This window comes from Stegodyphus dumicola, chromosome 2, assembly GCF_044657685.1.
Source record: "Stegodyphus dumicola isolate Sdum_Otavi_A_Nest chromosome 2, ASM4465768v1".
Taxonomy (NCBI): domain Eukaryota; kingdom Metazoa; phylum Arthropoda; class Arachnida; order Araneae; family Eresidae; genus Stegodyphus; species Stegodyphus dumicola.
In genome coordinates, this window is record NC_140769.1 from 219,629,014 (window position 1) to 219,641,880 (window position 12,867).

At 31.3% G+C, this 12,867-nt stretch overlaps 1 protein-coding gene across 1 annotated transcript in view; it reads right to left on the minus strand.

Moving 5' to 3' along the window:
* The window catches only part of Moe (moesin), a 56,354-nt gene extending 48,580 nt beyond the window's left edge, over positions 1–7,774 (minus strand). The window contains exons 1-3 of the mRNA XM_035373521.2: positions 7,662–7,774; positions 3,595–3,636; positions 3,364–3,447 (exon numbers count right to left, since the gene is read on the minus strand). Of these exons, the coding sequence (XP_035229412.1) occupies positions 3,364–3,447; positions 3,595–3,606 (96 nt within the window). The 5' untranslated portion in view covers positions 3,607–3,636; positions 7,662–7,774. The remainder of the gene's footprint in view (positions 1–3,363; positions 3,448–3,594; positions 3,637–7,661) is intronic.
* Positions 7,775–12,867: the final 5,093 nt, after the last annotated feature.

Consider the following 12,867-nt stretch of genomic DNA (forward strand, 5'->3'; position numbering starts at 1 on the left):
TTTTGGCCTGGTTGCGTTAATACGTAAGTACCATTCAATTTTTATATGACCAACTTTTGTTAAAATAAGCAATAAAGATCTACAAAATATTTTTTTCTGGTTTCCTTAATACAGTCACACACCATCTGCAATAATTGCTACAAGTATAGAAATTCTCATGGTTTAGGAGCTTCGTAATATTTATTTTCGAAGACAATAAATAATCTTAAGCTCTTACAAAATTTGGATCATTCTCATTATATTATTCTGAAGAAAACATAATAACAGGGTTGCCACTCAAACAGGAGAATGAAATTCCCTGACTTTTCCAGGTGTGTTTCAAGAAAATTCCAATCTATCTGCGTAATGCACGTTGGCTGTGCTAAAAAGTAAGTTAATTATGATATTACTTGAAAACACAAAAATTTGCCAATTACATATAACTTGTATCCCCTAAGCATTACTATTATAATTATAATAGTTGTTTTCTCCACTGAAGATCGAGATTAGAATCTGCCCAATCTGGAATAAAAAAAAGGCCTTTTTTGCAGACATTTTGCAGCTAAATGAAAGAAAGAACTCTATTTAATGTATGTTTTAATAAATTGAGGTATTTTACATTTATTTCGCAGCATACATAAGCAAAAAATATGTGCATTAAATTTCATGATGGTTTCATCATACTGCTAGAATTAATTTTAGGATTATGCCAGAGAAAGTTTCCTGAAATCTGGAATTTACTAATAATAAATTTAGAGGGAAGAAGCAACATTAACCTTTTAACTGTCATGCCCAAGATAATCTCGGGCACAGCACTGGTGTTCGAAAATGTCACGCCCGAGTATTACTCGGGGTAATTTTTTTTTTTTTTTTGAATGCATCGTATTGTTATACCCGAATATATATCGGGAGATATATATCGGGAGATATATTCTGCTTCATCTCTTTGTCAAACCCGACTGTATCTCGGGAAAAGTTAATGTGCGCTCAGTTCAATAGATGACAGCACTTTACTGGAGATTTCAAAGGTTAGAGGTTATAAGTTCTTTGGTTCAAAGTGCATAGGATCTTTTTGTTGTAAAATGGCATCCAGTTCTTTGAAACGTTATATAGATGATTTAGATTCTTCAACCGAAGATGAAGGATGTGTGTTTGATGAGCAGTATTCATGATACTTCCATGGTCAGCCTCAAAAGAAAAAAAAAATGAAGATATACTCAAGCCGAAGATTGTTTCTAATTGCAGTCTAACTATGGGTGGTGTAGATCGCTGTGATTAGGAAATATCCTTTCATCCAACAATCCGTCAAACGTCAGAAAAAATATTATAAAAAGATATTTTTACATTTACTAGACAAGGTACTTTGGAACTCATATTTGCTCTATAAAAATGTAGTTGGGAAACATTACATTTCTAGAATTTCGAATCCAAGTTGTAGAAGAGCTTTTACATAAATATGATGCAGCTTCTGGACAAAAGAATGTTGGCAGACCACCTACAATAGATAACCCTGCCCGTCTTACTGAACGACATTTCATATCCCATATTCCTCCTACTCCTGTGAAACGTGCACCTACAATACAGTGCAAAGTGTGTTGTTCGAAAAAGGATAAAAATGAGGAAAAGATAAGGAAGGAATCACGATTCTGGTGTAGTGATTGTGGAGTTGGTTTTCGCTTGGAAAAGTGTTTCCAGGTGTACCACACAAGACTGAATTACTGAACTACTAATAGGTATTCACTTATATTTATTTCTTTTTTAGAAAATAATAAATTTTTTTCATTTTTAGAAAATAATGCTCCACTAGAAGCAAACTTTACAACTGCCATGTTGAGTGGCAGCCGCCTCAAGCAAATATGCAGTGGCTACAAAACTTTAAAAATTTTACCCATGTACTTCAAAATATCAATTTTTAACTACTTAAGAATATTTTATTTTGTACTAAACATTTGATTTTTGCAATAAAAAATTTGACAATTTGTGTACCCAAATCATCAAAAATAACTTGACAGTAAAAGGGTTAAATAATAAGAATAACATAAATTGAATTAGAATAATTAACGATATTTTAGCGAATATAGTTATATTACATGGTTAGCCTAGATGACCGATTACTATTTTTTTTATTTTACTCCAAAATGAAAAAAGCATTTATTAAAAAGAAAAAAAAAAAAAAAAAAAAAAAGAAAAAAAGGTTTAAAAGATTTTTCGGTAAAATTCTAGTATAAGAAAAGGCCTTGGCACAATTTTGAAAATCCCCAAGACCAAAATGACCCATTTACTGCTCATCATAATGTCGCCAAATCCTGTGTATACTGTACATGGAGGTTATTTTCAAAGAAAGTCAATGTAAAAAAGAAAAGGTTCCATAGACGTAATGCTATTATGCCGCTAGAAAGTACAGAGAAAATTTGCCAAGGGATTGCTGACGGAACCTGGCAGCCAGAATTTCCTTTTCCGCGGTGTGTACAGGAAATTGAGAAACACGTGTTAAGAAGAAACGTTCTTTGACAAAAAAGAAAACTACGAATATTCATTTTTAAATTCTTGCAAAAAATCCAAAAAGAAACGTTTTGTCAAAGAACATTACTTCTTAGATTTTTCGCAATAATTTAAAAATGGAATTTCGTAGTTTTTTTATTCCCCCCTCAACTTTTCCATGTTTTGACAGATATTTAAATTCCCTGACTTTTCCTTGAATTTTTTGGTCAATTTTCGAATTCCCTGACTTTTTGCGGTTCTCCAGGTAGCATGACTACCCTGATTATAACTGATTTAAAACTATCTGTAAAAAAGCCATGCAACAACCAAAAATTCCCAAGACCTGAAAAATACTGGAGGAAAGTGCAGAATCACTCGCTGCTGGGTGCGATTTTAAAAATTGCACATACTCAGTATCTATGTACACATCAACCTTTTTTAGTTAAAAAAACATCGCAGAATTGCACAAAAATGGCCTTGCGTACTCCCTCGACTTTATCCATATACACAACAACCTATTTTCACTTAAAAAGTAAAAGAAAATCAAAAATCCAATTCTTCTTACTCTTGTAAAAAGCATCAAACAAATAAGTGGGCGATTCTGCACTTTACCCAAATACTGACCATACTTAAATATGTCTCATGCTAATAATGAAACACATTACACTTTTTAATATGCACTACATATCAAAAATCTAGACTCGCTAATAACTGCAATAAAAATTACTAGATCACACTGTATAATGTTTATTACAACGTGAATTAATATAAAATCATAACCTTATAAATCCAATCTTTTGTCCGACACCCTGTGTATAAAGCGAGATAGAAAAGTACATTAAGAATTCAAAATTCATCATAGATGCCTCAAATATGCATACAACAAAATAACAAATATCATACCTGATCGAACAACTGTTTTCCAGTGGTGTTGGGTTGGATGGCAAATTCCAACTCAGCATCCATGGTAATGACACGAACATTTACCTGAAAAAATGCAAAAATAAAAACATAGGTTATACAATCTTACATGACTCTCCATAACTTATTTTTCCAGTGTAAGCTTTTATTACTTTTTATACAAATAAATAATTGATACTTGTAAAGGTAAAATATAGAATTACATGAACTTACTGGTTTAGGCATTTTGGCTTAAGATTTATTTTCAGTATTTACCTAAAAGTAAAAAACAAAATTAATACATTTGAACAATTACCGTTAGAAGTCTGTAAATAAAAAAGAACAATGGATGACCTTAGTTTGTGAGACTAAGCACTTACGTTTATCAACGACAAACTAAATTTCATTCATACCAACATTTTGTAGGTCTTATCTACTTTTATGACTTGTCTTTTACATAACATAGTAGCAATACACATATTTTTATCAGTACCTGGCTATCTAAAAGTTTTAAATGCTACATAGCAGACAACCATATATTTGTCACACTATCTCTTTATAACCCTGATGGTCTGTTTCATGGCCTAATATTAACTGAAACACACATAATGAATATGCAAGTCTAACATTATTAAAAGCCTATTCCTATTACTAAAATTTAAAGACATATGAAGCTAAATGAAGGGAAAATGTACAAACCTGCAGACATTATACATACATTCAACATATACAATATTTATTATTTTTATTTAACACACCTGAAAAATAAACCATCTTTGTAACCAACCATCCCTGAAATCTCAATATGTAAACTACTATTGTTTCATAAGAAATGCTAATTATGGTTCATTCCACATTTCTTGACCTGTTACGAATACTACTAAATATTTGATCTCTAAAACAGCTATGTAAATATAATTACTAACTTGTATTACAGTTATATCATGAAGCTACATTTTTTAAGAGTTTACTAGCATATTCTGGATATTTTGTTCTACATTTGGTTTTTAAACTGAATCATTTATTTAACTGCTTTAAAATTAATGAATTTGTAATCCACAAAGTCCTGACAAATAAAAATCAAAGGGATATTAATATTTAAAAAATAAATTTTTAAACATCTTTGCATAAAAAAATTAAATTACAAAATCTACTCTGTACAAGTTTAAGAACCTATAAGTTTAAAAATATTTTGGTTAAAGTGCAGAATCGCCCACTTACTTGTTTGGTGCTTTTTACAAGAGTAAGAAGAATTAGATTTTTGTCAATTTTCTTTCGACTTTTTAAGTGAAAATAGGTCAATATGTACATGGATAAAGTCAACGTAGTGTGCAATGCCATTTTTGTGCAATTCTGGGATGCTTTTTTTAAGTGAAAAAGGTCGATGTTTACATGGCTACAGAGTATGTGCAAATCAAACACGCCAAGCCAGTGGGTGATTCTGCACTTTTCCAAATATTTTAGTTTAGTTACTGCTATACTATACCAGAAATGCTAATTGTCAAAATGCTAGATTCTCTCCCTTGACAGAGAATAACGATAGTAAAGTTAAAATATTGCGATTATTGACAATAATCGTTTATATATACATACAGCAATATGTCACACAGTCTGGGTAACGATTTCAACTATCCTGGACTGTTTGAAACCACACTAACCAAAGAACTATACTGAAAGGGGGAGAGATAACTCGTTTATAAAAAAATTCTCGATTTTCAATACTAAAATCCAATTTGTAAACTCGAATGTTAAAATAAAGAATGTTTTAAAATACATTTTTTACTTTCTATAAATTATGATATTGGCATCTATGCACTTTTCTTTTTTCCTTCATTCATTTCTTAATTACAACAATGCTTATGATTCAGTGAACGACATAAGGCTACATTCAATACTGGGTTCGGCTCTAGTGTAGAATTGGGTGCCCCTTCGATTGGCGAAAATTTTTTTAAAATTTTGGCGATGAAACCTCATTTCTGGTCACCACGATAGTTTTAATTTTTGTTTCAACTTCCCGATTTTATTTAAATGAAAATAGATTGATGTGTGCATGGGCATATTTAAAGCAGTATGCAAATCCTAGTTTGTGCAATTCTAAGATTTTTTTTTAAAGTAAAAACAGATTGATGTGTACATGGAGACAGATCTTGTGCAATTCATAGACTTTTTTTTTTTTTGTTTGTATAACAGCCATCTTGAAATTGTGCCTCACTGGCACCGATCTTGGCGTCAAAAAAGAATCGCCAATAAACAAGGGGCACCCAATTGTAAACTTTTACCCTGGGTTCAACTTTGTCTGACAAAACAAACTATTCCAATATTTTTTTAAACAAGTCATTCAGCAATTAATTTTCAGTAGGCACTTCAACACAGCTATCATTGTTTATGCTGCTCTCGTGTTCTGCTTAAGCCCATAAGTGTTAATAAAGCAGCATTAAAATAAATTTTGCTAAAGATACTACTCACGATGTACTAAATATATTTTTTTTTTGAAGTTATGTTTATTTTGTTCAAGTAAAACTTAGCTCGCTCTGAAATTTTCAAACAAGACAAGAGTGAACCTGGACTGATCTTGTGCAATTCTTTGTCAAACTATGCGAGGTATTGCTGTATACATATAGAATATCCAGCATAGTGAAAGGAATGTTACTAAAACTATCATTATACATTAAATAAAGCCGAGTAAATGAAATACATGAACCAAAATATCCTGACTTGTTTTATTTAAAAGCCTTAAGTTAACTACACAAAATTAAATTTAATCTACATGTCTGTAAGTGAAAGCCAACCTACTAAATTACTTAAATTACTAATTTACAAGTTGTGTTCCAAATATAAACACTCTACTGTCAGATCAGCGACTCAGCTAAAGTTCCATATGCTGGCTTATTTACTTTCAAAAAAGATGTGCATCAATTCTCTATGTGATATATGGCTTGTTTATGAAAGTATTTTCTTTACGATACAATATATTGAATGGGTATATGAAAGCCTTACAACCTTCAATATTTTACATCTAAATAAAATATCTGGTAATTTTATATTTAACTTTTTTATATCAAAATAGTTTTACTGTAATTTTTTTCATTAAAATTACATAATGGAATTTCAAAGAATAAAAATGCCGTTAACTAATTCAATACTAAGCATGTACTCGTATTCAGTACATTCACTAAAACTAATTCAGTACTTAATTCGTCAGGAATAAAATCCTACAAATGACAAACAATAAGCATTTAAAATTCCATAACATTAATACTAGATTGACATAACTGAAGTATGTAATATTAAAGCTTTATTTGTGCTTCTATAATATAAATATTGAATCAACATTTTGAGAGTGAGGAGTCAATTATGAAAATATTTAATATCCAATGCTAAAACAATATTGCCAAGATCCTTCATTTAACAAATTCATAAAAACATACAAGTTTTCTAGCTTTTAAAAACACTTTTAAATTAATCAAAAAATAGTTCTTTTTTAAATATCAGATGATTCATGCAATAAAAAAATTAAAGAAATATTTAAGGGTAGAAATTTAATTTTCACGAACCTTACAAATAGCAATAATATAAAGCAGTTAATTTTAATAGTTCGAGAAATAATTTGACAGTTGAATTTTTCATAAAACATACATAAATTACGCAATCTTTCTACAAAAATTTTATATATAAAACAATTTTTTTTATGAATCAATTTCTCAAAATTTATATATATTTAACCATCAGATTAATTCATTACATCAAAACGTATTTAATACAAGAGCGGCAAAAATTTGGACACATTTAAAACATACGAAAGTTAAACTTAAAAACAAATTTATGTAATAAAAGTTTATAGTAATTATACACATGACATATTACACCTAATATTATTACTCTGTATGGAACTGGAAATACTCTAACAACTAATTTTATTTCAAAAACTAGTAAAACGCCCATACGTGTATTGCAGCCATCATCATAAGCCTACCAAGGGCGGCGCTCAACATACCTGATTTCACCTGTATTAATAACACGTTACGAGATGTCGACAGTCTCAGTATTTATTAATATATCGAAAACAAACCAGCAGTTAAATGCAAACTACGAATGAACGGACAAACAAACATAATCTCAAAATACGGAGATTTTTTCCGAGGTTTGAGGGGCTGAGTCACACTGACCACCACTACACATCCGGCGAAAATTCCCACTATTTACTCTCCTCAAAACTCTACAGGAAACATTGAATATCAAAAAATTTCATTCTTTGAAAAGCACATTAGAATTTAAAAAATTAATATAAACATAACACTCACCAACTATATCAGTTAAATGTCCAATGCACGAAATTTCGGTGGACGAAAACCGCCACACGCCACACAAAATGGCCGTTTACAAGTCAAACAGCAGAATATGAAAGAAAGTTTTCTCCTGATGCCACCGCACTTATCAAATATTCTTCGTTTGCATTTTGTTTCATCTGTCAAATCGTCAACACATTGTCATGACATACCAAAGTCAAAATATACTTTTCACAAAAGATATTAATACTATTTGATTAAATTTTTATGTGTATTGAATTACATCTCATAAGTGATCAAAGAAGACTGAGCGCTTAAAATTATTAAAAGCATAAAAGAATGTACCTTAATGTATTTTTTGAAAATTAATTAACCCATATATATTCAAGATTTCCGGAAATGATCTATCCCTTACGTTTTGCGAAGAATTTCATACTCAGAAAGAATCTAACCAAAATATCAGGGCCCATTTCAAATTCTCCAAGCAGATTTGCATTCCTCATATAACAACATATAACAATTTTTCCAATTAAAATTAACATTCAGAAAGAAAATTATATTTTCTGGTACATATAAAATCTCCATACAGTCCATATTTGGATTTAATGAAGCACATCTTTTTACATTAAATATATTCTGAAACTTAAAATATAAAATCAATAGTAAGTTGCTCTTCCCCTCGCAGATAAAGCTATAAGGGGATTTCTTCATAATGGGTCAAAATATTTGAAGAAACTGATTTTCTAAGTAGTTATTAAAAGCAATTTGACAGTCTGTACGCGTTATTATATCGTATGTTTCTAAATTTCATTTGCAGTATATTTAATAACTCTAAATTAATTCTGTTTTTTAAAATAAAACATTAATCCATATTATTTTAGAAAATTTTACTCAGTCCTCAAATCTAACGAGGAATTTAGATTTATTGATCTTAGCAAAAAGGGCTGCTTTTTACTTAGAAGAAGAATAGTCACAGTAATATGTATACTGAGATTTTATCGGCACCTTTACTTGCATTCTTGTTTATAATTGCATCACTGGAAGTTTCTGTTTTTGTTTTGTCTAACTGTTGATCAATGGCGCCATTGTTGAGTAAGCGATGATTATTATGCTTACAATAATTAAAAATTGGCTTCATAACACTTTCAGTTTATTGATATTGCTTTGCGTTTGCCGGATTTTTCTTGCTTTTCGTGAAGTTCCTTTTCAGTGATATGGAAACCTGAAGTTTTCTGTACAAGAAGGTAAGATTTTTGTATTTTCCATATGATTTTTAAATGTGAACGAAATATGTGTATCAGTGAGATGTTAATAGCGTTTTAATTGTTACTCATAACCAGGAACGTAGCCTGAATTTCCATAAAGGTATGCTGCTGAACACCAAATGTTTCGAAAATTATATTAACAAATGAAAATTAGAATTACATGTATTGAAAAGTTTAATATTGTTTTTGCGTATTAATATGCTGTTTTTAAGGTCTGATTTAATTTTTTAAACTCATAGTAGTGGTCAGCCATATATAAAACTACATATGTAGTGGTGCGTGAAGTTCTAAGGATTGACGACCGCTGCTTTAGAACACTTTTTGGTAGAAAATCATGTGGTTATTTTAGAACAGTGGTTCTTAACCTGGGGTGCCCGCATCCCTCGGGGTGCGGGAATGTATTTTTGGGGAAGCGGGAGAAGCCCGTACCTAACCATAAAAATTGTTAAATATCATTTATTAAATTTCTTATAATAAAATATTTGAAATCTGCAATATTATTCCAATATTGAAGCTCGTTAAAATTGGTAACACCTAGCTCACTTATCGGCAAAAGACACAGGGAAGAGCCGGTGCCGATGGGCGCATACGCTACGCTACGAAAAGGCATGAAACGCTACAAACGAACGCGAACAGGCAGCTAGGTGCCGGAGAAAAGAAAAAACTTTGTAGGGATACAAGCGGAGAACGTTATCCCAGCTTGCGCATGCGCTGAGCTCTATATGTGCTACTCCAATGGAATCTACGGATTCACAGATTTGTATCTGCATCTACTGCGCCTGTGTTAGGTTGAGTCAAGTTGAGTCAACTATTGTGTCTGCGACATGTGTATTGTGTATTCTGACTTGTCCAGAAACCTCTTGAGACTAATACATTCTTAATTGCCCGTTCAAGCCGAATAGGAATCAGTGATATTACAAACGTAAGAACATTATGTTTATTATATTACATTATTTCTAAATAATTAAATCGATTATAGTGAACCCCACTATTTTAAAAAAAAGACAATGGACCGATAAGTATGCCGGTTATGGATTTACCTGCACAACCGAAAGAGATGGCACGCTACGACCGCAATGCATCTTGCGTTCCAAGATATTTTCAAACAGCAATCCAAACCATCAAAGTTAATAGAGCACTTCAACAATCTGCATGGTGGCGAAAAAGCGCATAGCATGAACAGCTTTAAGTCAAAGAAGGCTCGGTTTGATACCAGTGGAACTATCCTAAAATTGTGCGGACCAGCAATTCAAAAACCTTTATTAGAAGCGTCATATCAAGTGGCATATTTATGTGAAAAAAAACAAAAAAAAAAAAAAAAAACCTCACACGATCGCTGAAGAGTTGATTAAACCTTCTGCTTTAATTATTGCTAAAACAGTTTTAGATTCGGAAGCACATAAAATAAATCCAAAAAATTCCATTATCGAATGATATTATACGATCGGGAATACAAGATCTCAGTGAAGATATCTTAATGCAAGTAATTGAAGACATAAAAATCAGTCCACTAAAAATAAGCATGCAACTGGATGAGTCAACTGATGTTGATAATTGTAGCCAACTTTTGGTATTTGTCAGGTATGTGAAGGAAAAAGAGGTGATAGAAGAATTTTTATTTTGTGAGCCACTGGAGGTGAATACGAGAGGAATTGATGTTTTCAATCGCATCAGTTGACTCATCCAGTTGCATGCTTTTTTTAGTGGTTTTATTATTCAAGACTTTTTTACTAAATATCAATTACGAATAAATGTGATTGGCTCAATATGCACTGATGGAGCCCCAGCAATGTTAGGCAAAAATTAAGGATCTTTTTCACACATGAAAAGAGAATTACCGGAAGTTATAATAACGCATTGCATGTTGCATCGTCATGCACATCGTCATGCACTTGCGTCGAAAGCATTGCCAGAAAGTTTAAAACAACATCTAACTACAGCAGTAAATGTAGTAAAATACATCCGAGGGCGAGCGCTTAATCATCGCATTTTTCGTGCATTTTGCGAAGAAATCGGTGCTGATCATACCGTGCTCCTATATCACATCGAAATACGATTGTTATCTAAGGGTCGCATGTTTAACAGAGTTTTTGAATTGCGTGAGGAAATTATTCAATTACTGACTAGTCGAAACTGTTATTTAGTAAAAGATTTTGAGAGTAATGATGCAATGCTGAGGCTGGCCTACTTAGCAGACATATTTAGCCATTTAAATGAATTGAATCTATCAATGCAAGGATTTGGTATAAATATAATAATATCTAGTGAAAAATTATCTTCATTTATCGCAAAATTAGAAATTTGGATACGTCAAAAAAGGAACCTTGCTTCGCCAGTATAATAATGAACAAACAACAACAGACTAGTCATTAAATAAAAATAATATTGTTTTGTATTTATATAAAATGTACAATGTTTTTCAATAAACAATAAGTTTCGCAAAAAATGTATTTTTCTAGACTAAAAAAATTAAAACACATTTTTTAATGGGGTGCGGAGATATATTTTCAGATTCAATGGGGTGCGACTCGCTAGAAAGGTTAAGAAGCACTGTTTTAGAAGGATTATGAATGAAATATGTTCGCGCCTCAGAACTCTGAGGCTACAGTTTGAAGATTTTTTTTCAATGATAAATATAACGAATTTTCGTAAATTCTTGATTCTTTCCATTGCGGTTTTGAAAATAGCAAATTCACATTGAATGAAACAGAAGAGTTAATTTAACTCTATTGACACAGAATTTAAAACGAAATTTCAAGCAGAAGATGTTACCTTATTACCGATATATAATGAATTACTAGTGCTTTAAAATTATTATTCAATTTGCCTCTGCTTATCTGTGTAAGAAACCCCCCAGACAGTATAGTAGTTAGGGAAGCCTGACTGCGATACCAGAGGGCCGAAGATTTCGAATCCCTGAGAAGGTATGGATGTACAATGTTTTGGCCCTTCAATAGGAGGTAACGGTAGCCGCTTATTAGATGCCTCCACAATAAAATTTATGGCCTTAGGAGCGGCCAATGCTGTTATAGGCAAGTACCCGCTATTTGTGAAAAAACAATCTGTGTAAGAAAAGGGTCTTCGTCACTAACTAAAATCAAAACAAAACACCCAAATTGACTCGATGTATGTGCCATTCTCAGATTTAAGTTTACCAGCATACCTGTGAGCATATACAAGAATTGGCAGGTTCATCCAAGTGGATAATGTGAGTACCCATATTTATTAGCCCAAAAGGGTTATAAGTATCGAAACGCGATTTTGCGTTGTTTCACTTTTCATTCCAGTTTACTGCCATTCGGAAAAACATAAGCTATTATTTCACCTGTCTTTTATTATTACTAAATTAAACTATTGAAAAGCGAGAGATGAAATTCTTAAAAATATTTTTTATTTTTTTACTTTTTAATGATTGATATAAATAAAAAATACACTTAATTCATGATGCATCTGATTAAAAACATTAAATACTTTTTACAGAATTACATTGCACGTTTCTTCACTCTTTAAATATGTACAGAAGATAGATAACGTTCCCATATTAATCGAAGTGCATATCCATGTAACATCTTATAAAATTTTGGACCATGTCAGGTGATAACCGCTATTGATAAATCATACTAAACTTTAAAAGAACCCTTTTGGGAGATCCCCTTACAGATGTTTTCATTTTTTTAAAGTTTTATTTAATAAGATAAAGGTTATCCAAAATCCTAATACCCTTATTAAAAACAAAAGCAGCTGTTCTTCTGCTAACTTAATTGTTAATATCAATATAAATTTAAATGAATTTTAATTAATTCCATCTTAAAAATATAAGTCTACTGGTAGCAACATATGCTAAAAAATTGCTTTTGAAGAAGACAATAAGGTGGTTCGTAGATCATTCTAATTTATAGAAGTTTCCTTTATAAAAAGTATTTGAGAAACGCCGATCTAAAATGTAGTTGAATCAT